Below are 26,404 nucleotides of genomic sequence, written 5' to 3'. Positions count from 1 at the left end.
GGCCAGGGTGTGCTCTGGGCGGCAGCCCCCAGGACTCACCACCCCTGCCCACAGGATCATGGGGCTCTACGTGTCCATCGTGCTGGTCATTGGCAAGTTCGTGCGCGGCTTCTTCAGCGAGATCTCGCACTCCATCATGTTCGAGGAGCTGCCCTGCGTGGACCGCATCCTCAAGCTGTGCCAGGACATCTTCCTGGTGCGGGAGACGCGGGAGCTGGAGCTGGAGGAGGAGCTGTACGCTAAGCTCATCTTCCTGTACCGCTCACCCGAGACCATGATCAAGTGGACCCGCGAGAAGGAGTAGGAACCAGCTCCTCATGCACCGTGAATGAAGGAGCTGCCCGGCAGGCCGGTGGGCAGCGTTCCTCGGGCCACAGGAGCAGACACCCCAGTCCAAGGCCACCAGCTGTGACATGTCCACCCGGCCCACTGAGCCCTAATGCTGCTGTCAGAAGGAAGCTGTGGCCCCTCCATGGCCCAGCGCAGGACTGCTGTCCCTTCCCGTCATCCCTGCTGGGCCCAGTGCAGCCCACAGCCGGCTACACTGGGCCAGGGAGCCCGGCCCTCCCTTTCCCACGCGTACTGTAGAGTTTTCTAATTAAAAAACATTTTTATTTATACAAACGGACAATCACATGCCGTCTGCCGTCCTTGCCTTCCTGCTCTAGCGTGGCAGAGGTCCCAGCCCTGGCACCCTGGGTGTCTCTGGTCCAGGACACTCGTCCTCAGGCTCAGCTCTCGCCAGTCTGCGCCTCATCATCACTGTCCTCAACCAGGTACTCCTGGATCTGCTGCTCGATGCAGGCCCTGGGGAAGCAGCTGGGTGGGAAGTGGCCCCGCAGGCGCTCCGCCCCAAGGCCCCCCAGGGCTCCCCGAGCAGAGTGGGCGTTGGTACCTCTGGCTGCGGAGCCGGGCCTCGGCCAAGATGTAGGGTGGCAGGGGGTCCACGGAGGGCTGCAACAGAGAGCCGATGTGGGCGAGCCAGTGCCCACCTGCCCCCCTCATGCCCTGAAGGAGGACTTCCCATATCCCCAACACACGGAGGGCGTCCACTCACCAAGTCCTTCATGTTCACGCGGCAGCCGTAGCACAGCTGCTCGATGACGCAGGCTCGGGGGTCCTCCCTGCGAGAGCAGAGCTGCACCTGTGTGCCCGGTCGTGGCCCTCAGCGAGGGGTCCGCGGGCGCAGTGAGGGAGCGCCCTGCCCCAGAACATGTTCCTGAGGTGTCCCCCTGCTCCCGCCCCCCGTGCAGCTACAGGGGCCAGCCATGGGGTGGACAGGACGGGGCAAGGACTCACCTCTCGCAGGGCCTGGCCCCCCCACAGCAGCCCTGCACCCGCCCCATCCCTGCAGAACAGCAGGGTGCAGTGGGCGGTGGGGTGGGGGGCTGCGTCTGGGACAGATGCAAGGGAGTCTGAGCCCCAAAAGCCGTGGCACTGTCTGCAAGTAGAGAGGAGCTGAGGGGACCAGGGGGCTGCTGAACCCCAACACCCACTCGCCAATGCCCTCCTCTGAGCACCCTGGGGAAGGCAGACACAGACCAGCAGTGTCGATGTCCAGTGCGCACATACAGAGCAGGCAGCGGGGGCCAGGGGGACTGGCAGCACAGCCATGCCTGGGGGCCTTAACCAGCTTCTCACTTGTCCTGGGGGCATGGGGGATGGGGCACAAAGGCACTGTCACCACTTTACTCCCACCCTGGCCTGAGCACCAGGGAGATGGGCTCAGCACCCCACACCCCTTCGTTTCCCTGCCCCACAGGCCCACGCGCACACACACACACGCACATGTGCACACACAATCACACACCTGTACACAGTGCTGACTGTGGAGGGGAACTGGTCCTGCAGCCTGAGCATAAAAGCCTCCATCAGCCGGTGAATGCTGGCCTTTTCAGGGGCCTAAGGACAATTGGATGCGGAGCTGCAGGAGTGGCCCCAGTGCAGAGGGGTAGCCCCCAGGTCTGGTCAAGGGGCCACCTAGAGTCGGGGCCGTGGGCTTCTCTACACTGTTGGCCCAAGAGTCTACCGTGTCGGGCGGGGTGAGTGGGGCACCCACTCCTAAAATATCCCTGTCGTTACACACTTTAAGTTGTTAAAATTATGTAAATATAAATTGTCCCTGACAAAGATCGTCCTGCCCCATCGTCCCCTCCTCCGTGTCTACGACCCCCAAGCTGAGGACCTGGCCTTCCCAGGGACATGGGCACCGGAGGCCGGCTACCTCCTCTCCCTGAGAGCCCCTCCTCCTCAAGGGCGCCTCCCCGCCAAGGCATGCGGCTGCCCTGTGTGTGCTCCGAGAGTGCTGGGAGGCACTGCTAGGACACCAGGTAGTGGGCACTGGGGCGAGAGAGCTGGTGTGGACACAGCTCGGGCCACCAACGGTGTGCCAGTGACCTCTGACTCCAGGCTAGAGGGGAGGCCTCCCGTGTAATCCTTGCGGCTCACCTTGGTGTCAAGGGCTGGCGTGAAAACGGAGGGGACAGCAAACAGGTGGTTGTAGAAGGCAACCTCCTTCAGCGTGTGCTCGCGCATGGGCCGCACTACCACCACGTCGCCGTGCCGCTCGTCTGAGAAGCCCTGGAGGGGCGGGACATTTCTCACCACACTCAAGTGAGCAGGCTCAGAGCTCCCCTCCCTCCCTCCCAGCTGGGGAGTCACAGGCTTCCCCACTCCATGTGGGCGACCCCAGGACTGATTCACGAGACACTACTTTCAAATGAAAGGGCCAGAGGTGTGACAGCAGGAGGGGCCCCTGGTGGCCTGCACCCACGTACCGTATCCCAGGCAAGGAATGCCCCTCTCCCCAGTGCCAGGCTGGTCATGAGTTTGATGGCCAGGCGTGTGCAACTGTCTCCTGTCATCACCTTGGAGTAGCCATGGGTCCGGGCCACATGCAGGATCAAGTGGGTCCTACAGAGCAGGGCAGGGGGTCTCAGGAGCCCAGGTGGGGCAGGGGCAGGCCCAGGCACCCCGTGGGAGTTGTCTCAAGGGCCTGGAGGGGCGGGGCTCACCGTAGTGCCTGCAGAAGCTCCTCCTTGGCTGTCAGGGTCTTCACGGAGTCAAAGAGTCTGGACAGAGCCTCAGTCTGGGCAGCTGTGGGTGGCCTATCTGGGCTCTGGGGGTTCTGGGGATCCTGGGTGCAGGGCCAGCTCAGCTGTTCCTCCCCTTGGGCGAGGCTGGGGCTGTCCCCAGCCCCTTCAGCCCCCAGCACATGCTGCTGCTGGAGGAAACTGTCCACAGCTGCCTTATAGGCCCCTTCAGTCTCCACTGGCTCCTGGGCAAAGCAGCGCAGCACGGATGGTGGCAGGTCAAACACCTTCCAGGGCAGAGGAGGATGGGGGAGAGAGCATGAGGCCCAGGCCCACCTCTCTACATACTGGGGAGAAACAGACCCAGGACGGGAGGCCCAGGGACTGGCTCCGACAAGCAGGCACATGCCCCTCGTGGACACCCAGGGGTCACCTCCAGTGGCCTTTAACAGGGACAGGCACACCCACCTCTTCTAAGGCGACAACATGCCATGGGAAGCCAACGGTCTGCAGGATCAGCTTCATCTCGGCCAGGGTTTTTGCTCTGGCCTCTGGGCTCAGGCCACAGGCTGCTCCCTCTGAAAAACAGGCAGAAATGAGAGTCCTGGCTGACAGGAGAAGAACCCCAGCAGGTGAGAGAGGGCCAACACCACAAAAGAAATCCCACGAGGCTGTGCTCTGCAGGGTGGCAGTTTCTGTAGAAACCACAGGATGCTGAGCCATCTTCCTTGGGGACGTTTTTGGGGGACGGGGGGGCATGACTGACCTCAGCACTAAAGACCAGCCTGGGAGCCCACCCCACAGGAGCGGGTGGAGGGCTTACTCAGTGCCCATGACCCAGTGGGCAGAGGCTCCTGCCCAACTCCAATGACGGTGTGAGACTTAAGACAATAGCAGTGCTGTCTGTTGCAGGACATGTGCGCTGTCTTCAGAAGGGCACCCACCAGGGCCGTGGCGTGGGCACAGCGCCAGCTGTTTCAGCGAGGCCTACCCCAAGCAGCCAGGGAGAACAGCCATGCATACCATCAATACAGACGATCCCTGGCACAAAACGCAGTCTTTTGGCAGATTCTCGACTCAGGCCCTGGAGGGGGAAGGGACAAGGCTTCAGCCTCATGACCAGAAGCCATGCGACACTGTCCCGGCAGGGACCATTCTCCATCTGGACTGAATGCCCTCCAGGAAGGGGCGGTGACCCCCACCCGTTGTGGACCAGGTGCCAGACAGGCCCCATGGGGAGGCCACACAGCCTGACTCGCTTCACAGCAGCCCTGCCTGGGCATCTTCGCTCCTCCTAGTAAAACCCACCCCTCGCCAGTGTGTCCCTACCTGCTATCAATGCCCCAGGGGAAGCCCCCTGTTCAAGCACCTCTGACGACTCAGAATGGAACAGAACAACGTGGAAAAAGGGAGGCATCGCTGATCACAGGGAAGAGCAGTGCCAGGTGCGGGACAATGACCCAGGGGAGCAGGCACTCATCTCACACTGTCTGGCCAGGTTTAGAGGACTGTGAGTTGAGAGCAGAAAACCAACTAGAGAAGTCCCCCCTGGAGGCCTGGGCCGCCTCCTGTACCCTTGCTACTGCCACCCTGTGGCTGCACCCTCTTCCCCAGCCCCTCTAGTCTGCGTCCCGCTCAGGGAGTGCAGATAGTCCCTGTGTGTCCCACCCCCAGGTTAAGGCCTCCAAGGTGCCGCAGTGCCATCGGGAGAAGCCTGCCTCCCACACTTTGAGCTGGGCCTGTGGACGCCCAGAGCGCAGCCCCACACTCAGCCCCACTTCACTCTCCTCTCCCCGCCTTGCTGCCAGCTGCCCTCTCCACTGACACGCTACTCTCTTCACTGCACCCAGCAGCCCCCTGCTCACTCGGGTCTCCCCTCGAACCTAAGGACACTGCTCCAGGCTGGGCTGGGCCCCTCTACATCCCCCAAGGCTCCCACTCATATTTCACTGTCTTGTCCCAGATACACTCCCAAGAGCGAGAGGAGCCCCATGGCCTCCGAGACACAGTGAGTGGTGCTCTGCCATGCTGCGAGACCCATTTTCCAGCGACTATGTTTCTTCGTAGTCAAGCAAGTGGACAGAGCACTAAACGGCTGGGTACTCCAGATGCAGTTTTCGGTTTGTGTACCTCTTGTATGCACATCCGAGAACCCCTTGGGCAACCCAGCTGGGGAATGGGCCATTCTCTCTAGCCTCAAGCAAAGCCCCTTGGTGCCGGCCCCCTACCCTGGAGGTCAGTGGGGCGGCAGCCTGGGCCCTGGAGGATGGTGTGGAAACGCACCTCAAGGACCTGCCAGACCATGGAGCTGGACGAAGGCCCTCCAGACCACGCCAGGAGCACCTGAGGGAGAAGGGACATCACTGGAGGCACTGCATCTCCAATACGAGTGTGCCACCCCTGGGGACGCCCTGGGCGTGAGCCCACCCTCAGGACTCAGGTGTAGGACAGCGGGAGGGGCTAGTGGGTGCAGCTGGGACAGGCCACCTGCGGGAGGGGTAGCAGGGGCTGAGAGCCAGGGCCCAAGGGACCCCACAGGAGTCACCCCGCACTCTACCTTCTCACCCGGAAAGATCAGCCGGTTCTTCCCAAGCACGGCTCTGAACTTGTGGATGTAAAACGCCTTGAAACAGTCCCTGCAACACACCCCCCAGCAGCTGCGGCAACACAGCCCAGGCCGCCTGCCCTCCACACAGAGATGGGCAAGCTGCTCACACCTGCCTCTCTGAACAGCAGCCTAAGTTTCCACTTGGTTACGTTTTCTTCTGTTAGCAACTTCCATCTTTAAAAGCAGCATCTTGACGCTGAGGCTCCACGCAGAGACCAGCAGGGGAGCCAGAGTTCAGCAGTTCTCGCCAGCTGTGGCTGCCCCAGGATGAGCCTCATGCCACATGGGGAGGCCTGCCTGGGTCCCCCCCCCAATCCTCACCAGTATGAACCAATGCCTGAGGGGCCCAGAGCCCAGGAGCCACCTGCCCCCACAAGTGCTCAGGAAGATGCAGCTGGTGGAACGGACAGACACAGGTATGTGTAGGGTGAGGCCAGCATGACCCACCCTCAGCAGAGTCAATGATCTGATCCAGGACCCCCACACAAGAAGCACCAGCTCTCGGGGAGAGGGGAAGCACTCAGCAGGCTGCAGGGGGTGCCCAGGGCCCTGAAGCCCCACACTGGCTTCTCTTTAGTGCGCTGAGCCCACCTGGACCAAAAATGCTTGGGAGGCTCCTGCAAATGCAGAGTCCTGGGCTCTTCCCCAAACCCACAGAATCAGAGCTTCCAGGGCAGGTCTTTGGAATCTTCATTCTTGATAAACCTTCCAGCTGGTCCTTAGGCTCACCAGGTTAGAGGTTCTTAGCCTTAGCTGCACATTAGAACCACTCAGGCCAACTGCGTGAGAATGTATAGGGGCGAGGCCTGGGTATCTGCATTTAAAAGCCCCCCTAGAAATCCCAGCAGGCAGTCAGGGGAGAACAGCACCTCCAGTAGAGCGGTGGACAATGCTGCAGGAGAGCTGCCCTGGCCCTGTCTGGCCTGTCTACCCCCTCCTTCCCGTTCAGACACACTGGTGTCCACAGCAATCCCCCTAACGCTGAAGAGGCACCTCTCAAGAGGGGCCAACCAAATACCCCAGAGTCCTCTGCAGACAGTAAGTCAACTCAGCGTTCAAGAGCAAAATGCCAGGGCTCCAGGGACCCCAGGTGACCAGCCACAGGAAGTGACTTCCAGGAAGGTCGCGGTGTGGTGAGGCTCCCTGAGCACACACAGACGCACTCTCCCTGGGGGCCAGGCCAGGGTTGCCCACCCGTGTTGATCCTCACAATCACTGAGGAAACTTGCTCAAAATCTAGACTGCCAAAGTCCACAACCTGGAAAGCCAGCTTCTCACCTTCTCTTGGGACCAACAAGCACAGGAGGGGAGCCCTGGGCCAGGAGCCCTGCCAGCCTCACCTGAAGCCACTGCAAACTCTCTTCTTATCAGAGTCTCCAGGCAGACTGGGGCAATCGTCATTTTCACATGCCCCAAGTGGTTAAAACCTAACGTGTATTTGCTGGTAACACACATCTCATTCTACTGGGCACCTGAGAGACCGGCAGGGATGAGTTTTTAGGAAAACAGCTTAATCCCATTAGTTTCTCTCTTGTAACATTTTAGAAAGCAGAATCCAAGACTCTTGGAAACCAACTTAAAAACGTGAGCCAGTCACTCATTCAACAGACGTTTGTTTGCTATACAAAGCATACAACATCACCAAGAATTAACAGGGATAAAATGGGAAACAGGCTCTGCCCTCATGGAGCTACAAGTCCAGGGAATGTGACCAGACATTGGAAGAGTGATGATTCAAGGATGATGGAACAGGGCCACAAGAAACCTTCAGGCAAAATGGAACATGCTTGTGCCCAGGCCCCTCTGGAAATAAGCCTCTGCTCCTGTCTGAAGACCCCCCCGAGCTGGTGGAAAGCTGGAGCTCTCCTTCCATCCCTCTATCCCTCACAAGTAAAACAGGCCATCACCCAGAGCACCTGCCCAGGATGCTCTAACCTGCCGTGGATGTGTTCCAGCTGCCAGGAAATGCTCATCTCACCCACACCTCACCCCACTCTCACTCCCACTCTCCCCAAAACTCCATCATATACCTTCCCGCCACCTGACCCACAGATGGTTGATGAGAGAACATTACCCATGCAGGAAACCACACTCCTCCCACACACCAGGGTCTCCCGGAGCAACATTACAAGTAGGAGTAAAGTGACTTAATGCTTTTAAAAGCAAGAATTACAGTTACATAAATGGGGAGCAATCCTGGCTGCTGAGTGAGATCGTGTTTGCCAAGGTCTTCTCCCCACCTCCAGGCCTCACCTGCAGAAGGCATCTCCTGCTCGGATCACCACGACAGGAAGGCCTTCCTTGCACTTCACACACTTCTGTTCACGGCTTTGGAGACATGGAAAGAAGAGAGAACAAGAACACAGACTACACACCCCTTCCAGCAGCCTTCGGGCATACTGGTGTTGTTTCTCACCCCAAGCGGGTGTACGAGAGAGAGGTCAGACTGGGGCTGTACACACACAAACGAAGGCTTGTGTCTTATCCAAACTACCAATCTGAAAAAAGACAAGGGCCCTGAGGGTAATTTTGTCTGTTAAAGCCGGCACAGGGCACATAAAGTCCACCTCTCAATCTCTCAAGAGATGGCACGAAAAGAGAGACAGTTTGCGTGGCCTGGAGGGGAGAAACGGAGCAAGTGGGTGGAAACGACAGTGAGATCAACTTTCTCTCCCAGTAAGAACAGCCTGGTCGGGGGCGGAGCCGTCCCCACCGGCTACAACAACTAGAGATGCGAGCGAGCAGTGGAAGTTCCTTCCTGGGATGTTCACCACCGGCTTCACAGCCACGCCCAGGTTGCTGCGCAGCGAGGTTCAGCGCCCACCCTCCCCGGGGACCCCTGGACTCCTGGGCCCCGGCCTCAGCGACCTCTAGGCTTCCCGGAGCGCCGCGCCCGGGACTGATGGCAGAGCGCAGGCCGGGCCCTCGGGGCAGGGTTCGCCACCAGCGGGGAGCGCCGGGCAGAGGAGGGGCAGGTGCGGTCGCCCAGCTCTTACCCAGGCTGCCGAGGCGGGGGCTCCTCGGACGCGGGCTCCGCGTAGTCCTCGCCCACCTGGCACATGGCTGGGCCGGGTCGCGCTGGAGACCGCGGTGGCTGCAGCTGGTCGCACGCTGAGAACGTCACGGCCGCGCCGTCGCGGCCGTGACGCGAGGGACGGAGGCGGGGCGCGCCCTAAGGACGTCATCGCGCCGCCGTCGCGGCCGTGACGCGCGGGGCAGGCCGGGCCGGGCCGGGCCGGGCCGGGACAGGGGAGGCGGTGGCGGCGGGCCTGGCCCCGGGATGGCGATGTTCCGCAGCCTGGTGGCCTCGGCTCAGCAGCGGCAGCCGCCGGGCGGGCCCGCGGGCGGCGACAGCGGCCTGGAGGCGCAGTACAGTTGCCCCATCTGCCTGGAGGTCTACCATCGGCCGGTGGCCATCGGCAGCTGCGGCCACACGTGAGTGCGCCGGCCTCCGGGAGGGGAGGGGTCGGCGGCCCGGCGCAGCCACGGCGCCCGGAGGACGCGGGGCCCGGGGTTGCCGGGCTCCCTGCACAGGCCGCCCCTGCCCTCTGGGCGCGTTCTCCAGCCTTAGCCCAGCCCCCTGCCAACCGGTCGGCACATGGGGCGACCTGCAGCCCTGCCGGGCCTCGCGGTCCTCGGGGCTGCTGACGGCTCGGCGGGCCTCCCCAGGTACCCAGAGGGCAGCAGGCGCGACCTCTGCGCCAGTCGCCTTCGATTCAGTTTCGTGGAGACTGGGGCCGGCAGTTGTAAATAAATGCCTTGTGGGTTTTGCTGTCAACTCTTGTTCAGACCGCTGTCTGCTTGTCTTGACTGCAGAGTAGAGGAGTTCCCTAAAGTTAGGAGAGGGGCTTGTTTGGATCCGGTGCTGTTTTCTTTTGGTGGAGAACTTGGGCCACTTGGATCACTGAGCAGCTAGGCAGGCTGGACCTCAGGGGACTAGATGCCAAGCACCTTGCTAGGGTTTCCAGCTGCACCAGGGCCCACTGGGGTGTTTTAGGAACAGAAACCTGAGGATGTGGCTCTCCTCCCAGCTGAGAGCTATACTCAAGTCTTCTCAGAGCTGCCAGCCTGGTTGGGAGGGAACCAAAATCAGAGTGTCTGATTCTCCCAAGTGGCTGAATAATACAGCGCTGGAGTGAAATGAGCAGGGGGAGGAGAGGGGGCAGGAGGGCTTGGCTGCTAGCAGAGCTGCTGAGGCGGCGGGGCTGTCACTCCAAGGAATTGGGCTAGAGGTTCACCTAGGCTGGTAGGAGGTCCCAGAACATTTTGCAAACAAAAGCAGCTGACTTAGGAGGCTCCTGATGCAAAGAGGGAGCTGGAACTACTGGCTAGTTGTGTGACTACTCTGCACCCAGGGAGGTGGCAGGGACAGTATCAGGATCCAGGAAGCCTTCACTTTCCTTCCTCCGGTGTCAGGCAGCACAGGTGCTAACCCATACCAGGAGAGCACTGCCGACTTGTCCTGAAGGGCACTGCGCCTCTCGCTCTTTCATGCTGCTTGATGTTTTGGCAGGGCCTGACAGGACCTCCTTCTTGTAAGCACGTATTAGTGGGTGTTTGGAGGTGTGTTCTGCCTCTCCCAGTCCCTCAGTGAGAGACCTGTAAGGCTTGTCCTGGGCCTAAGAAATCCTTTCCTCAGCTTTGGGTGGTGTCCCCTTGGCATCAGCACTCACCCAGCCCTGGGCTGCAGCGTTTCCAGTCTCTTGGTCTGCACAAACTTGTATATTCTATCTTTTTTTCCTCCAAATAAGTCTTTTCTTAAAATGTGGTTTTCAGAGAGCAGAGCCACACAGAGCTGTTGCGAAAGCATGATTTCCTGCAAACCCCTCCCCCTGCCTTCCTCGGCAGAGTCTGACCCCTCCCCCTGCCTTCCTCGGCAGAATCTGACCCCTGGTCTGGTGGTGAGACGGTCCTGCGCAAGCCTCTTCTGGAACGTCTGCCTTAAACAGACCTTCTCCCTGGATCTCCTCGCTGGTTTTCCTGGCTATTCTGTCTCTGACTCCTACTTTCCCGAGTCCCTTGTCCAGTGTCATGAAGGCATGTGTGCACATGAGCACAGGTTCAAAGGCTCATGCCTTTCCTTCAAAGAAAGTTTGCTGGTGGTCTGCTTATTTCTCCTCCACGGCCACCTGATTGTCAGCAGTTTCCTTCCACAAAGTAGAGTTTCTGGTGGTGAGAACAGCCTCGTATGGGTCGGGTCCCCTGCTCTAGCACCGGGACCGAAGAACAGGAGCCAGGGAGAGGATTTTCGAACAGGAGCCCAGGGGCAAGAGGCCCTTCAGCTTAGCTTGTGAAAGAGCTCCCGGGAAGGGGTCGGGGACATCCGCAGCAGTGAGCCGCATCCAGAACAGAAGCTGCAGGGCTGTTTCTAACCCTCTGGTGGGCCCTCCCCCAGCTCATGTTTGTTTGGGGCTGGGCTCAGCCCCAGGCTGCCTCTGGCCTGTATATCTTTTCTTTTATTCTCTCCAGTCCGCGTTGTCACATTTTTCCCTCCAGCTAACTATTCTACTTGCAGTTTGTTAACGAACAGAGGTCATGAAAATTAAAAGGCTTGTGTTTAAGGGGAACCATGAGGAGTGGTAAAGTAGATGGTTTCCGAGTACTGCCTGCATGCCATGGCCCTGTGAGGCAGGTACTGTCATTATTTTTTTGTGCAAGGAGAATGAGACACAGAGAGGCTGAGTAAAGTTCCTGAGTGTCACTATAAAGCCAGGGTTTGAGCTTGGGCAATCAGGCCTGGGCCGGCCTCTTAGCCACTCCCCCCACCCCCTTCAGCGCCCCCATCACCTTGAACTCTTGCAGCAGTGACCACAGAGACCCTGGGGACCACTGAGCCTGTACAACCCTCTGCTTGCCAGCACCCAGGCCAACAAACTGGCTTCCCTGGGTGGGATCCCAGAGGCCTCAGGAGCTTCTGTCACTTCCTGCTTGGCCATCGAGAGCACAGGCCTTGGTCAGGGCGCAGAGAGGCCTGGGCCCACAGGCAGCTCATGTGGATCTGCATGTGGGTGAGCCGAGTCAGCTGGGCCAGGACGTGAGCGATTGAGAGACCACCCGGAAAAGGTTTTGAAAGTTGGCCTCTGCTGCTTGGGATGGCTCTGGGTGCCCAGGGCCTGGCCTGCTTGCCTTTCTCTGAGACATTGGCCCGTCCTGGTGCACCTGTGCCTGCAGGAGGCCAGGACAGGAGTGAAACACATTGGTGGTGCCGCTGTAGCCGGGAGTCCACGTGGTGGCCGTCTGGCTGCTCCAGCTGTACCCATGAGTCTGGCGTGGGAGAGCAGACTCCTCAGCTCCTCAGCTGCCTCCTTCAGCTGAGAAGCTGCTCGGCACCAGCCCCTTGGGCAGACGCTGGCAGGAACCTCCTGTTGGAGAAGTGGGCACTGCTTGTCTGCTGCAGCACTCAGCACACCGTGGCGATGATGCTGGAAACTAGGCCGTGAGCTGGGCTGCCACATGGACACCTGGTTCTGCCTCTGACTCCTCAGGGACCATGACACGGAGACAGGCAGTACTGTGGGGTGGGCAGGCAAGTCCAGGGGTCATGCGGGGGCTGTGGATACCTCCTCAAGATGCCGAAGCTTCCCTGCCTCCTCCTTCTGGAGGCGCCCTTCACTCCAACCTTCTGTGCATTTCCCCAGGGATGTACCCTTCCTGAGGCCTGTCTGGGACCTTGCCTTCTGCTCATGTGGTGACTCATCCCCCAGTGGCTCCTGTGGCCTCTTCTGTGTGTGTTTTCCACAGCTTCACTGAGATACAGTTTCCTCATTTAAAGTGTACAACTTAGGGGTTCCTAGTATATCCACAGCATTGAGCAACCATCACCACAGTCAATTTTAAAACATTCTTTACCCCAAAAAGAAACCTCGTTCCCATTAGCAGTCAAACTTCATGCCACCCACCCCTCACTGGCAGCCACTGATCTGCTTTCTGTGGATTTGCCTGTTCTGGACACTTCGTGTAAATGGAATTGCACAGTGTGGCCCTTTGTGACCGGCTTCTTTCACTGAGTGTCACGTTTTCATGGGCCATCTGAGTGGTAGTGGCTCAGCACTTGCCTCCCTCTGTGGCTGAGCAGTAGCCCAACATGGGGACAGGCTGCATTCTGTGTGTCCGTCACCCATTGAGGACACTGGCTTCTTCTCACTCTTGGCTCTGTGGCTGGCGCTGCTGTGAGCCCTAATGTGGGTTTTCATGTGACCTCCCAGGTCTGACCCTCTTGCCAGCACTTTCCTCCAGCGATGGGGTGAAGTAAGAGGCCTCCCCTGGCTGTTCGGCTAATCAGGTCCTGGGGTCCGTGAGGGGGGCAGCCCTGGAGTCCTCGCCAGAGCGCCAAGGGGTGGGTGCGTGGGTGTCTCCCGTGCATGCTTATGGGTGGTGCCTGGCGAGCCCTCACCGGGGGAGGTGGTGACAAGTGGGCCGACCTCCTTATGCTGCAGGAAGAGGGGTGTCGGAACTCTGCTTTCTCATGGGCCTCAGGCATCAGGCTGAGCTGGGCCTTCTCTCTGCAAATGTTAACATGAGCAGTGACAAGCCAGGTGGCGGCTGCACTGGAAGCCAGCATGTAGGAGGAGGCCTAGCAGGCGGGACTCTGGATCGCCCTCAGCTGCCTTCTCTTGAGAAGGAGGTGAAAATCTCCTGATGGCAGAGAGAACGCTGATCCCTTAGCTTAGCTGAGTCTTCTGTACACTTGGGAACATTCCCACATCCCCTCTGTCCCACACAGCTCTTGTCCCCACCCACGGCCCAGCCTGCCTAATGCACAGGTAGGAGTAGAATTGTGCGCACCCAGATTTCTTGCAGATTTCTTGCAGTCTGCGAAGTTGCCACCTTTCTTGTGGGTCTGGGCCTGATCCCCTTCCTGTGGCTGAGGATGCTCTTCTGGGGCTGTGGAGGCCCCATTTCAGTGTCTCCACGTCCCCAGTCCCACGTCGCGGCTGAGCAGTCCCCACAGCAGTTCCTATGAAGCTGGAGTGAGGTGGTCCTGTGCTCAAGCTCTTTCTCCCTCTTGCTCCCCACTGGGAGTTCTGGAGCCTGGTGTCCCCTGCTGACCGCCTCTTCTCCCGCCCAAGCGATGAGCATGCTTCTGCAGCGTGGGGGTGGGTGTAAGTACAGCACCGTGTCGCTGCTGGGGCCGCACACACGGGACTGCTAGTACCTATATCCTGCCAGCCAGCCGTCCTCGCAGCTTGGCATCTCAAGGACCAGTTCAGGAGCTCAGGGCAGCGAGGAGCCTCAGGTGCTGGGTGCCCAGGGCCGTCATCGTCACTGCTTGGCGGAAAAGAGCCTGAGCACAGCCCCTTCTGTCACCAAGCCTCTGCTCAGGCCAAGCCAGAGCCCTTCCTGCCTGGGGAGGGGGCACTGTCCCAAGGCTGGTGACACTACCCTGCCAGCTTTGGCCCTACCCTGTCCCACAAGTCCTGGGCCCCAGGGCCGGCAGTTCTTCTCCCACCATCGTTAGTGATTTTACTCCTCAGGGCTCAGTGAGTAGAGGGCCTCCAGGGTCCCCCTGTGCTGTCCCTGTGTCCCCTTAACCCCCTGAGGTGTTGTCCTCTCTGCATGGTGGTGAGATGGGCAGGCTGAGCCCAGACCTACTGCAGCCAGAGCCCTCGCTGGGACCAGGGCTGGCACAGGTCCTGGAGAGGCATGGCGGGGAGGGGACCCCGGTCATCTTTTAGTCAGAGATGCCATCCAGCCAGTGGGACTTGGGCACACAAGTGACCATCTCTAGCAGCCTGCTGTTGACACCATTGGGGAGCTGCCTCACGTGCGCTGGAGCAAGAGGGTGGTTAGCGAGGACCATGTGACCGGCGGCCCTCAGGCTCATGTCCCCCACCCCCTGCAGGTTCTGTGGGGAGTGCCTCCAGCCGTGCCTGCAGGTGCCGTCCCCCCTCTGCCCGCTGTGCCGCCTGCCCTTCGACCCCAAGAAGGTGGACAAGGCCACCCACGTGGAGAAGCAGCTTTCGTCCTACAAGGCACCCTGCCGGGGCTGCAACAAGAAGGTACCCCGCCCCACAAGGCTATCCTGAGGCCGGGTGGGAGCTCTGGCCAGGCAGCTTCAGGCCCAGTCCTGCTGTCCAGCAGAGGAACTGGGCGTGGGCTGCTTGTCTTTCCTGTGGGACCTGTGGCTCCTCTCAGGCCCCTCCCCCACCGCATTGCTCACCGCTTATGGCTGCAGGTTCCCCACCCACATCACGTCCCCACACCCCACTGCCTGGCCTGGGCTCTGGGTCGCTCATGTGTATTGGGGCCAATGCAGGGACACGATCTAAGCTGAAACCCACCCTATATGCAGCCTCGACACCCTAGTGACCTGTCCACTGCAAGCCATGCCGCTGAGGGGAGAGCCATGACGGTGGTACGGTGTGTGTCACAGGCAGCTTGAGAGCATCTGGTGTGCTGGGCGCCTGTAGCTCATCGTGGCTCTCAGTGCCCCCCATTCACCCCCACAGCTCACCCACCACCCTCCCTACACCCAGTGTGAGGGGTGGGGAGGCCTCAGCCCCGGGAGCTGATTTTGAATTTCCATTGTCGGACTCTGCTGTCTCGGGTTAACAAGTTCCGTCAACTTGGCACAAAAGGGAGCAACCCCTGGTTGCTTTGTCCTAAAGGTCAAAGGTCTGAATGTCCAGGGCCTGCCCTGAGGTCCATGGTGAGGGGGCTGCTGTGGCTTCCTGCAAGCTGGCATGCCACCCCCTCCCTGGCAGGCTTCTTCCCCCAGAGAGTAGAGCAGACCAGAGTCCTGGAGTTTCACACGCGAGGCAGCCCTGCCCTTTGCTGCAGCATTTTCGGTTCTGTCCACTCGCACACGTACGCAGGGCCACGGGGCGGGCCTGGGGGGGCGGGCTTCTCCCAGTGTCCGCCAGCCCTGGGCAGAGCTGGGAGCCTGACTGCTATTGGAAGGACCTTCTCCTGCTGCCCCAGAGGCCTCACCCGGGACAGGGCCCCATGCGCTCATGGAGGCAGTTGTCCCTCCTCGGCCATCCCTCGCCACTTCCTTGGTTCTGTGAGGTGGTTTCTTTTTGTGAGATGTTGACCCCAGCTTCTTGGCATTGGTGACATGGCAGAATTGGTGGCGTCCACTCCCCAGGGAGGGTTTACCCCGTCTCTTCCTTCTGGTCATTCACCTGCATCTGCCCGAGGGTCCCCGCGCCAGCTCTCCGGAGTCAGTGCTCCCTTCCCCTGCCCTGTTCTGAGCCAGCTTTCCCCCTCGGCCAGCATGCATGACTCGGGCTGCCGAGGAGAAGGTTGTGCTGGGGTGGGTCCAGTTTGGTTTGGTACTTTCGGTAAGGAGTTTTGTCAGACATTGAGCTGTCTAAAAGGATTTTGTATGTTGGCTCCCATTAGGAAGGGATAAATGCCCTTCCTGGTCCCCCATGGACCGTCCCTGCCCTTCTGCAGCTCCCCGAGGGCCCCACTAGGGCGTGCTCCTGTCCGGGGCTGGTGGCTGGACGCCTGCCTCCTGCACTGCCACACCTTGAAGCTGTGAGCACCTGCTGCTGGACGGAGCTTGGCGGCCCCTCTGGGTCCTGGCCTGTGTCTCCCTCCCTCAGCGTCTCTTCTCTAGCAGGGACACGCAGCCCCTGAGAGAGGCCTCCAGGAACCTCCCCTGCCTGCTGGTCGTTCCCTCGCCCTCTGCAACCTGAGGCCTTGACCTCCACTGACCCCCATCCCCCACCTCTCTCTTCCCAGGTGACACTGGCCAAGATGAGGGTACACATCTCCTCCTGCATGAAGGTCCAGGAGCAGATGGCCAACTGTCCCAAGTTCGTCCCCGTGGTGCCCACGTCCCAGCCCATCCCCAGGTAGGCCACCCTGCTGGGGGTGCTCAGGGTCCCTGTCCCTTGTGGGGACAGCGCCTGGCCTGCGTTGCTGGGTGGGGGCAGTGCAGCTCCACCCTGAGGAGGTAGGAGGAGCTGCTGCATCCCCTCTGTGGAGGTTCTCGCCACCCTGTAGGAAGGGGACCCTGAGGAGGGCCCAGGCGCCACCTCCCAGCAGGAAGTGTGGCCCCCAGAAAGGCTGGGGCTGGACAGACGCCTCCTCTCAGGGCAGGCGGTGGAAGGGCAGTCCTCCCCCTGCTTGCACAGGCGTGTGGGGAAGGGGAGGGACTGGGAGTGGACTGGGTGGCGAGCGGAGCTCCAGAGCGGTCGCAGTGGGGTGTGCAGGGGGGAAGCAGAGTGCCCATGGCAGCCGCAGTCCTTGGCACTTTGGCTGGGCCTCCTTCCTGCCCGTGGCCCGGAGCCCACAGAGGGGAGGGCACGGCAAGCCTGTGATGGGGTCGGGGCAGGCGGCAGGAAGGTGGGCAAGGCTGGCCTGGCCACCACTCACACTCCCCACCCCCGCAGCGCCATCCCCAACAGGTCCACCTTCACCTGCCCTTACTGCGGTGCCCGCAACCTGGACCAGCAGGAGCTGGTGAAGCACTGCGTGGACAACCACCGCAGCGACCCCAACCGCGTGGTGAGCACCTGCGCCTGCCGCGGAGCCTGCCCCCTGCATCCAGGGGTGCCTGAGTCCCACTGTCCGCCCACAGGTGGCCCTCCTGGGACCCCAGGGTGGAGGGCTTGCTCCCAGCCCCGAGTGCGGCTTCACCCAGCCCCCCTGTTGCAGGTGTGCCCCATCTGCTCAGCGATGCCCTGGGGCGACCCCAGCTACAGGAGCGCCAACTTCCTACAGCACCTGCTCCACCGGCACAAGTTCTCCTACGACACCTTCGTGGTGGGTGTCTCCCTACCCATAAGCAGCCTCAGCCCCAACGGCTACCACGAAGCTGGACGCGGAGGCTCCCCTGGCTCCTGTGGGAGCTTCCTGTGGTGGGGTGCTATGGCCATCAGGTCCGCGTGGACACCAGGGGCCTCGGGACCTTGGGTCTGCACAGAGCAGTCCCGTGACGGCCCCTTTGTTCTGCGGGGTCCCTCACCACTGGGCAGCGAGCTCACTTCACATGGAGCCCTTCCGGGAGAGGCGGCCACAGCTACAGCAGCCGTGGCAGGGTCACCATATCCCCAGCCCTGCACAGTGGCCTTGGGACAGAGAGTACCTTGGTACCTTTAGTGGGTGACAGGCTCCCTCAAGGTGCCTGTTAGAGATGAGCTAGAGGGACTCTCATCCCATGGAAGGACCTCTGGCTCCCTCCCTCTCCAGCTGCAGCAGGTCAGCCCTGCCCTCCCTGCCCTGTCCGTCCTGTCCGTCCAGTCCCCCTCCAGCCTCCAGCCTCTGGGCGCCAGGGCTGGTGAGATTAATCGCTCGCACTTCTGTCTGCCCGGGTCCTCATTGTGAGGCTGTGAAGATTCTGGCTTCTCTGCTCATCTCAGAACCCTGTTTTTGCAGTGTTCTGAGATGAGAGAACAGCTCTCGTCCCACGTGTCCTCACAGACCCACTCAGCCTCGGTCACTGGGCGAGCTGTCTGCTGGGGACACACTGCACGGCCCGCGCTGCCCTCGGGGGATAAAGACCTTGGGAGAAGCCAGATGTTGCCCCCACGTGTGGGCAGCACTTCAACATCCCACCAAGCAGTTGCTGCGTGACCCTGGGGACTCGGCCTGGGCTGTGACCTGGGTCGTGCTGCAGGGAGGTGGGGAGACTGGAAGTGGTAGCGCTAGTCTGGGGTGACCGGACAGAGGAGGTAGCTCTGAGAGGCCACCAGCACAGCCGGCTCGCCCGGCCCTTGCGTTCCCCTGGCCCACTCCACTTCTGTCTTCCAGGACTACAGCATCGACGAGGAGGCCGCCTTCCAGGCTGCCCTGGCCCTGTCTCTCTCGGAGAACTGAAGGCGCAGCCCAGCCACCGGAACCAAGCGCTCCTGCCTCGAGGGACAGGGCTGTGCTGGCTCTGTGCGGCCCAGCGCCTGCACGGGACCGCGCCTCGTGGGCCAGGTGGAGCCTCCGTTGTTGCAAGAGGAGGGGTCCCCGAGCCTACCAGAGGCCGGCAGAGACCACGGTGCCCTCGCCGTCAAAGGACGGCTGCCTGTGCTCCTGGCCGAGCGTCGCTGGTTTCTTCGGTGCTTCAGGCTGAGCAGGCGGCCCTCGCAGTGCCGGCCTGTGGGGGCTGAGAGCAGCTGGCTGTCTGTCTGTCTCAAAGCCATGATGTCCTCCCCATGCCGGGAGGACCCACTGCTGAGCAGGGAAGCGTGGGAGGGGTCCGAGCTGCCCACCCGGCCTCTGGCAGCACCGCCCCCTGTGCCCTTGGTACTGGCTTTGTGATACCTGGAGATCCTGGCACTTTTTCTATATTATCTGGTGTGATGACCTTTTCACATTTTATAGAGCAAAGACAGAGCAGTTACTCTTCCTATTGCAATATCTGTGTTTGATTAGGAACAATAGTATTTTTATGGAACATTTACAAAATTATATTTTTTAAAAAAACAATCAAAAATAAGCAGTTTTGGTCTTGGTGCAGGGGAGGGAAGGAGAGACGGGGCAAACGCTGCAGCTGAGATGAGCTGCAGGGCATCACTTGTGCGCAGGACCGAAGTGGCCGCGTCCCCAGGTCACCTCACCGTTCTCCCGGGTTCCTCTGGTCAGCCTGTCGGTTTCCCTTTGATAATAACCAGGAAGAAATCTCAAAGCCCCCGGCCACTTGCAGCGGCTGGGTCTGCTCTGAGGCCTCCCCAGTGGTGCAGAGGCCTCCTCCTGCCTGCGGTCATGGCCTCGGCCCTGCTGTCGTGTTTCCAAAGCTGACCACAGCCCTCCTCAGGCAGGGCCGCCCCTAGCAGTGGCAGAGCTCGGGGGCCTGGTCGGGGTGGGCCTGGCCAGTGGTGGGTCCAGCCAGAAAGCACTCATCAGTACTCGTTCGGTTCATGGCATAAATTATTGCTGTCTTTAAAAAAATTTAAATAAAATGTTTCAAAGCATCTATAGCAGCCTTGACTGGCAGGTTTCATGCTGCGAATGTTGAACACAGGGGGCTGGTTCGCAGTTGCTGCAGCTCCCTGTGCTGAGGGCTGCAGGTGTGCACCCCCCGCCAGGCCGTCCCGACTCAGAACGCATCTGGCTTCAGGGTCACCCGTAAAGAGAACACAGTGGCCAGGAGGGGCGCTGTCGGGCAGCTGTCCTGCCTGTGATGTTCCGAGGAGCTGAGCTGCCCCCTGCCAGCTGGTCCTGCCAACTCTCCTGGGCCCTTGCTGGCCTTGGTTTCCCTCAGCCTGTGCTCTCACTCCTGGCCTGCTTTTCTCTCTCCCAGAGCACATCCTATTTCTTGAACCACATCTGGTCCCCTGGAACTTCTGCAAAGGTTTGCTGGGTGTTGGTGCCTTTCGCTTCCTTCCTCGTCCTCAGGCTGGCAGGGTGGGCACTTCCTGGAATCCCTCGGCTGGGGCAGGTCTGGATGGGGCCGGTTCTGGGGCCCACAGGTGCCTTAGTGGCCTTTGGGGTGGTCTTTGGGACTCCGTTGATGTGAAACCTTGGCGCCCCAGCCATGGTCCTCGCATGGCAGCCCCTCTCCCCCACTGCTGCCTCTTGGTGCGCCACAGCCCACCTGGCAGCCTGCCTGGTGCCCCAGCCTGTGCTCTCAGCCCTCGAACCTGGAGCCTCACTCGAATGCTGGAGCATTGCACGGAGCTGTTTAGACATCGGCACCAGGACTTCCTGTGAAACACCCAGCCAGGAATGGCACTTGGGGCCACCATCAGTGCCACTGACCCCTGCCGTTCCCAAGTCACCGTGGGCCTTTAAAAGCCAAGAAAAATCACCTGCTGGCCAATGTCTTGGCGTTTGGTCAGCGAGCCACACTCCTGCCATGCTCTCCACTATCCGTTGCTAGTCTGGTTCCCCAGGCAGGGCTATGTTCTGGTCCATTCCTCTGAGGAGAAGCCGGGTCTCCTGAGCTTGAAGCCTCCACAGGGCTGGGCCAGCAGCAGTGTCCACAAGCAGTCACTCGAGGGGGAGCTGTGATCTGGGCGGGTTGCCCCCTTGAGAAGCAGTCAGCCTCAGACACCTTTGTTAGGAGCCACTATCCCCACCTCGCCTCTGACCACTCTCTGACCCCACTGGCCATGGACGCCAGGCTCCAGGGTGCAGCGGAGCTGCAGGCCGGCCTGTCCTTTCCATTGCCTTCCAGAAGGAGGCCTGTGATGCAGCAAGTCCTAGGGGAGCCATCCGAGTCCAGTCTCAGCTTCCCCCAGGGCTGATGGGGCAGGAAGGCCGGTGCTGTAGTTGAGCCCCTCCTGCAGGAGGCCAGGGGAGCTGGGTCCCCGGACCTTAGCCCCTAGGGAGCCACACCCCCTGCCTGACCTCCCGACCGCCTGCCAGGGACATGGCCCCCAAGTGCAGACCCAAGGCCACATCCCCAGGGCCTCATTGACGGGGGTGAGGGACCAGGGTCTGTCAGAACCGGGGGGAGCCTCAGGATGGCCCTGGCCAGTCACCCAGGGGACCCGGTGCCAGTTTGGACAGTGCTGGGACCAGCTGGGCACTGGACGCCAGGTGCGGATGCTTCTCCCTCCCTCTGTGCTGCCCCCATCTCCTCTCCACCCTCCAACTCGGTGCCTTCGTCCCCTCATGAGCCTCCCAGCGCGCCCGGCAGTCCTAAGCACTGGCCTCTCCAGGGCCAGCTGTACATCCTCTGGTGCAGGACCCTTGTTGCTTCTTCCCTAAAGCTGCCAGCACATCCTGCGTGGAACATGCAGCAGCTTTGGTTCTGGGCCGCCCACGTGGGCCTGTGTCCCGTCGCTAGTTAGGCCCCGAGCCCTCAGCCCTGAGAACAGGGCTGCTGTCAGCAACTGTGCCCCCACCTGGCCACCAGCCAGGCCCGTCCACACCTCCCAGGGGAACAGGACGGGTGCTGCTCTCACACGCCCAGGCAGCTTCGCAGCGGTCATGACCCTCGGCGCCAGGAAGCCCTGGAGGCTGCTTCAGGGCCGTCTCAGCAGGTCCCGACCTCACCAGCACCCCTTACTCACCTCCTGCCCTCGGGGAGTGGACGCCGGGGTGACTGTCCTCTGAGTCTCACCCTGTGGAGGCCTCGGCACCCACTACGTTGCTGAGGGCTCCTCACCGTGGTGGGCCGCTGGGAGGAGGAAGGAGGAGCCAGGAGCATCTTAGAGTCCTCTGACACCGACAGGCCTCCACCGAGGGCCCTGAGGACCTTAGTCCACTCCAGGCCCCTCAGCGTGACCGCAGGGCCAAGAGCCACAGGACAGCATCCAGCCATGGCCTCCGTCTTGTCCCTGCCACTGCAGGCCCAGGCCAGACGGGGCCACACAGACACACGGGGCAACATGGGGGCACACGGGACACAGGGCGACTCAGTGTCCAGGACAGTCTGCCCAGGGGAGGACATCAGAGTGAACCCTAGAACCATGTGGGGGACATGTGCGAGCTGGAACTCAGCAGATCCCATGGACTGGGAACTCAGCAGATCCTCCCTTTCACTTTGGATAAAATCCGAGGTAGAGGAAAATGTCTGAAACCCAGGCCGGTGGGACTGCCCCAGCGAGCATGAGGAGGCCCAGGTCACAGCGGGGGCACAGCCTCAGCCCAGTCCAGCCCCTCTTCGGGGTTCCCTCCAGAAACCCGTCTGGGCTGCACAGGGACCTTGATGCGGCTCAGACTCATGGACCCACACACTTCAGTCTGGGAGTTCCTGGAAGCCAGGGTCTCCCTCTACCCTGACATAAGCAAGGATCGACAATCCCAGGCCGCTGATCTCCACAGCACACAGCCAGACAGTCCTACATCCACTGGGCCCCGGCCCCTATGCCGTGGGGTGTCTGCAACTGGGGGCCATGCCCTTCCTCTCATGTTACATAACGGCGCAGGGAGTCCACATGCACCCTGCTGTCTAGAAAGTGCCTCCAGGTCCCTGGGTACCTGTGACCTTCTCTGTTAGGAAGGGGACAGGTGACCAGCCTACCTGAAGACAGGATGCCCAGAGCATGGAGCCCCCTGTCCCTGGCCGGGCTCCTTCATTAGCCCTGGGGCTCCTGAGAACTGGCCGCAAATCTCGCCCTTCCCTCTTGCAGGAGCGCTCGACAGCAGGCAGACACAGAGGGGCTGGGCCCAGGCCATGCAGACCCACTGCAGAGGGGCTTCCTGGTGGGCTCGGCTCAGCCTGGGGTTTGCAAGACTCCAGTCCTTTCGGGAAACACAAGAGTGCACAGGGGCCTGGCGCCAAAACCAACGGTGAGTCCCCCTGCTTGCCTGCAACTGTCAAGGGCCTGGTACGCAGAGTCGTGCCCCCTAATCTCTTGGAGGTCATCTAACACAGGGCCCCCTTGATTTCGGCTCACGAGCCCTGGGGAAATAGGCCAAACCCTGTGCTGGGCCCAGCGCCAGCTCCTCCTACTGGGCACCTAGACAAGCCCCGAGGCATCTATGGGGAACCGGAAACGCCTCTGCCCCAGGATCCAACTCGAGGGAGGGTGTGTCCTCATGACACAATGCCCCCCGGGGGCACCGGTGAGCCAGCCCCTCCTAGACGTCTCTGAAAAGGCTGCTGAGGCCATCCTCCCACGGCACTGACACCCCACGCCGCCGAACTCCCTCCCAGGACTCTGGTAGAAACCAAAGTTCCCCACCTCAGTCCCTCTCAAAACACACTGGTGGGGGAGGAACCTCACTCACAAGGACAGGCAGGGTCCAAAGGCGCCTTAGCACAGCCAGCCCGAGGAGCGCATCTCTGACAGTGCACTCTCAGACGATCGAACAGAAGCACACAGTGAGCTGGTTGGCGTCGCACCCGGAGCCTGGGCCTCAGCAAAGGAAAAAGTCAGCTGGCCGGCTGAAAACAGACCTGGCTCCTCCGACCATGGCAGGTGCAGCCAGCCACTTGGCCCCTCTCGGTCTGGGCTCTTCTCCAAGGGAAGAGCAGAAGAGGCAGGCGCTGGCCAGGCTGCTAGGTGGACCTGCACCTCCTTCGCGGAGTCTATGACACCAAACCTCTGGAAACACTGGGGTGGGGGGCGGGCAGGCACAAGAAGAGGGCATTGGGAGCTGCAAACGGCACCAATGCAGCCTCTTTCTAGAAACTGAGCACATCTCAGGTTTGCAGGGCTGAGGTTAGTTCTCCTTTTGAACCAACAGCTGCCACATTTCAGCTGGGCCCTCCCAGCAAATCAGGACGAGTCCAGGCCTGCGGCCTCTTGGCCAGGCCACTGTCTGCATGAGCGTCCTGGGGCGGCTGTAACAAAGTACCACAGCTGTGTGGCTTCAACAAGAGAAACTTATTCTGCCACAGTCTGGAGGCCGGAAGTCTGAGATCTAGGTGTTGGCAGGGCTGGTTCCTTCTGAGGGCTGTGAGGGAGCATCTGTCCGTTCCCCTCTGCTCCCCGTCAGCCCCGGGTGCTCCTCGGCTCGTAGCTGCACCACTCTGACCCGTCGGCTCACGTTCTCCCTGTGTCTTCACGTCCTCTTCCCTCTGGGTGTGTCTGTGTCCAAATTTCCCCTTTATGAGAGCACCAGTCCTTGGTCTGGAGCCCACCCCAACGACTTCATCTTTACTGCACCTGCGAAGACCCTGTTTCCAGGTAAGGTCACAAGCACAGGTGCAGGGGTAAGGGCTGCAGCGTCTCTTCAGGAGACACGAGTCGACCCTAGCGCAGCCCTCAGCTTGTTGTCAGTTCACGCTGAGACGCGGGAGCCGGGCAGTCGCTTCTCTTTGGGGCCAGCTGGGCGTGAGCTCCAGCAAGGTGCCACCTGGAAAGGAAGACCACCCGCCCCCAAGGGGTGGGAGCTGGGAGCTGCAGCTCTCCTTAGGGCTGCTCTCAGCCGCCTCATGGGTTTCTGGAGGGTGCTGGAGCCACCGGCTGCTGCCAGACTCGCTGAGGGCCCCCTCGAGAGTTTGACCCACTGCCCTGACCCAGCCCGGAGACAGAACCAACTGGGCTCCCGCAGAGGCATCTGCTGAACATGGTGGCCGGCGGGCCAGGCCAGTGGAGAAGGCACCTTTGGACCCAACAGACTCGCAGCTGGCTCCTTCAGGACGTGCCTGGAAGGGACTCCAGGTCCTGCAGTCAGTGGCTTCTGGTAGCCTGCCCCAGGGCTGGCTGTGTGTCAACAGGAGGCCGGGCCCGGGAGGTGCATCCTGGCGTCCTGGGCATGCTCCTGGGCAGGACTCAGGCTCTTCGGATGGAGGCTGCTGCACAGGTTCGAGACGCCTCCCCTGGCTGGTCTCCGTCCCCCTGGAGGCCGAGTGAGAGAACACAGCACACTGACCATGTGCACATGAGACCGTGTGCTGAGGTGCAGACACTCTGGGAAGGGCAGATCAACAAGACGGGGATGTTCAGCCCCTCTCTGTGACAGAGAACCACCTACACGTGACCCTTCCAGTCTCTCAAACAACCTCTGGGGGACGAGGGGGCTGGTCCACTGTGTGGACAGAGAAGAAGCTCTGAGAGGATGTGGCGGGGCGCGGAGCTGGCCACCGAGATGCGGACCCCTCCCCTCAAGTCCCTGGGTTCACCCACTCATGCCTGACCTCTGTGTCACACAAAACAGCTCCTGAGACCTCACATACGCATGCACGCAAAACACATGGATGTACACACAAATACACATGCTTGTGCACATCGTACAGGACATGGGCCTGCACACACGTGCATGCACACACACTGACACACATATGCACACCTTTCATCCCTGCTTGGCCCCCTGCTCAGTCCTCACCTCTTCTGCCCCAGCCCCCAGGAGCCCCTTCTCAGCATCCGTCACTTTCTCTGGCATGCCCTAAGGTATCTAGAACTCTACGGCCTGTCTTACAAGCTGCGTGTGAAGGGACAATGTCTCCTGTCAGTAGCCCCATGTCACACAGGCTGTGTCCACTGAACCCCAGTTCAAGAACCAGTGTCACCTCTGACAATCAGGCCCAAGATAGAATGAGCAGCTGTAAGTGGTAATGAGTTCCCCTTCACTGGGGGTGACCAAGCACACACTGGCCGGATGTTGGGAGCTGGAGCATTGAGTCTAAGTTTCCACAAGTCCATGGCCTTAGACAGCCATGGGGTTGCCCCAAGTCAGGACGTCTAGCCACACCCACCTCTCTCAATAAATGCTCTATACACTGACACAGGGGGCTGCTGTTGCCATGGCTAGTGCCCCCAGTGTGAGAAGCCATCTGTCCTGGGTCCTGGGACAGCACACCCCATCTGGCAGCCTGGTTCTGGGCAAGCTGTCATCCCCAAGGTCCTAGGTGTCAAAAGCAGCCCACTGTGGTTTCTGCGGGAAAGTGGGGACCTTGGTTCCCGACGAGTCTGCTCTGGTTGAGAGAAAGGCAGTTCTAGGAGCTGGTGGGAAGTGGGTTTCCCACGGCGGTGGGGCACGAGGCTTAACTGCCAGGCAAAGTGGCCGAATTGAGGACAGAAGGACACAGAGCAGAACGGATGGGGACAGCCACAGCCCCCCTCTGGGGCTGCAGAGACGTGGACAAGGCTGACGCTGAGGTTTTCCGCTGTGGGTCGTCCTCAGGTCCAGCCGGGACACGACCCTGTGAGTCACAGCCTGACAGTGAGTCCGCGTGACCACAGGAGGGCAGTTCTGAGAGTCAGTAGGGACCTCAAACTCCCCTGTAGGGTCATCTGGGAAAGGCAGCCCTGGGAAAGGAATTCACAGCCCTGACCCCAAAGGTGCTCCAAGGACCCTTGGGACCCCTGGGGTGTTTCCGGGATGGGATCGGCGGGCTCTCCCCCGAGTGCTTGGCCTCCCTGAATCACGTGAGCATCTCTCTGGGGATTAAGGCAGTCACCTTGGCCAGCGGCCACATGATGGGCGGCTGGGTGAGGAAGGACAGTGTGGTGGAGGGTTGGCCCAGGTATTTGCAAGTGTTATC

General features: G+C 60.8%; 3 protein-coding genes and 1 long non-coding RNA gene across 23 annotated transcripts in view; 2 read left to right on the top strand and 2 right to left on the bottom strand.

Moving 5' to 3' along the window:
• The window catches only part of PIEZO1 (piezo type mechanosensitive ion channel component 1 (Er blood group)), a 66,115-nt gene extending 65,491 nt beyond the window's left edge, over positions 1-624 (top strand). For all 4 annotated transcript variants that reach the window (XM_014836580.3, XM_070500527.1, XM_070500528.1 and 1 more), the window contains one exon: positions 55-624. In XM_014836580.3, the coding sequence (XP_014692066.3) occupies positions 55-304 (250 nt within the window). In that variant the 3' untranslated portion in view covers positions 305-624. The remainder of the gene's footprint in view (positions 1-54) is intronic.
• Positions 56-8,795, bottom strand: CTU2 (cytosolic thiouridylase subunit 2). Of its 17 annotated transcripts, none has more exons than XM_014836585.3 (16): positions 8,637-8,794; positions 7,894-7,968; positions 5,590-5,668; positions 5,316-5,375; positions 4,056-4,116; positions 3,501-3,610; positions 3,015-3,319; positions 2,778-2,913; positions 2,449-2,580; positions 1,811-1,902; positions 1,543-1,646; positions 1,300-1,458; positions 1,058-1,144; positions 896-954; positions 656-819; positions 56-193 (listed from the first exon to the last, which is right to left on the bottom strand). In XM_014836585.3, the coding sequence occupies exons 1-15, from the start codon at positions 8,699-8,701 to the stop codon at positions 769-771; spliced, it is 1,575 nt and encodes a 524-aa protein (XP_014692071.3). In that variant the 5' UTR covers positions 8,702-8,794; the 3' UTR covers positions 56-193; positions 656-768. The 17 variants fall into 17 exon arrangements, with proteins under 17 accessions (XP_014692071.3, XP_044616639.2, XP_070356633.1 ...); XM_044760704.2 differs by having other exon boundaries at positions 656-807; XM_070500532.1 differs by having other exon boundaries at positions 1,058-1,124; positions 1,300-1,441.
• Positions 8,796-8,832: 37 nt separating this feature from the next.
• Positions 8,833-19,497, top strand: RNF166 (ring finger protein 166). The gene is made up of 6 exons (XM_014836591.3): positions 8,833-9,075; positions 14,483-14,639; positions 16,330-16,442; positions 16,983-17,097; positions 17,248-17,355; positions 18,343-19,497. The coding sequence occupies exons 1-6, from the start codon at positions 8,921-8,923 to the stop codon at positions 18,406-18,408; spliced, it is 714 nt and encodes a 237-aa protein (XP_014692077.1). The 5' UTR covers positions 8,833-8,920; the 3' UTR covers positions 18,409-19,497.
• Positions 19,498-20,330: 833 nt separating this feature from the next.
• LOC139042353 (uncharacterized) lies at positions 20,331-24,758 on the bottom strand. Its single transcript, XR_011499016.1, has 4 exons — positions 23,203-24,758; positions 22,493-22,713; positions 21,540-21,646; positions 20,331-20,549 (listed from the first exon to the last, which is right to left on the bottom strand). It is a non-coding gene; the product is annotated as an uncharacterized lncRNA (long non-coding RNA).
• Positions 24,759-26,404: the final 1,646 nt, after the last annotated feature.

Source organism: Equus asinus, chromosome 28 (genome assembly GCF_041296235.1).
Source record: "Equus asinus isolate D_3611 breed Donkey chromosome 28, EquAss-T2T_v2, whole genome shotgun sequence".
NCBI classification, from domain to species: domain Eukaryota; kingdom Metazoa; phylum Chordata; class Mammalia; order Perissodactyla; family Equidae; genus Equus; species Equus asinus.
This window is presented reverse-complemented; position numbering and strand designations above follow the sequence as displayed.

What these genes read in the sequence shown, in the direction of transcription:
- CTU2 (XM_070500529.1), bottom strand. Translation starts at nt 8,701, where the DNA reads ATGTGCCAGGTGGGCGAGGACTACGCGGAGCCCGCGTCCGAGGAGCCC. An exon ending in GCAGGAGATGCCTTCTGCAG is followed by an intron (nt 5,669 to 7,893) that starts GTGAGGCCTGGA and finishes GGTGTGTTGCAG; the next exon opens with GGACTGTTTCAAGGCGTTTT. An exon ending in TGGTCTGGCAGGTCCTTGAG is followed by an intron (nt 4,117 to 5,315) that starts GTGCGTTTCCAC and finishes TTCCCCCTCCAG; the next exon opens with GGCCTGAGTCGAGAATCTGC.
- RNF166 (XM_014836591.3), top strand. Translation starts at nt 8,921, where the DNA reads ATGGCGATGTTCCGCAGCCTGGTGGCCTCGGCTCAGCAGCGGCAGCCG. An exon ending in GCAGCGACCCCAACCGCGTG is followed by an intron (nt 17,098 to 17,247) that starts GTGAGCACCTGC and finishes CCCCTGTTGCAG; the next exon opens with GTGTGCCCCATCTGCTCAGC. An exon ending in TCTCCTACGACACCTTCGTG is followed by an intron (nt 17,356 to 18,342) that starts GTGGGTGTCTCC and finishes TCTGTCTTCCAG; the next exon opens with GACTACAGCATCGACGAGGA.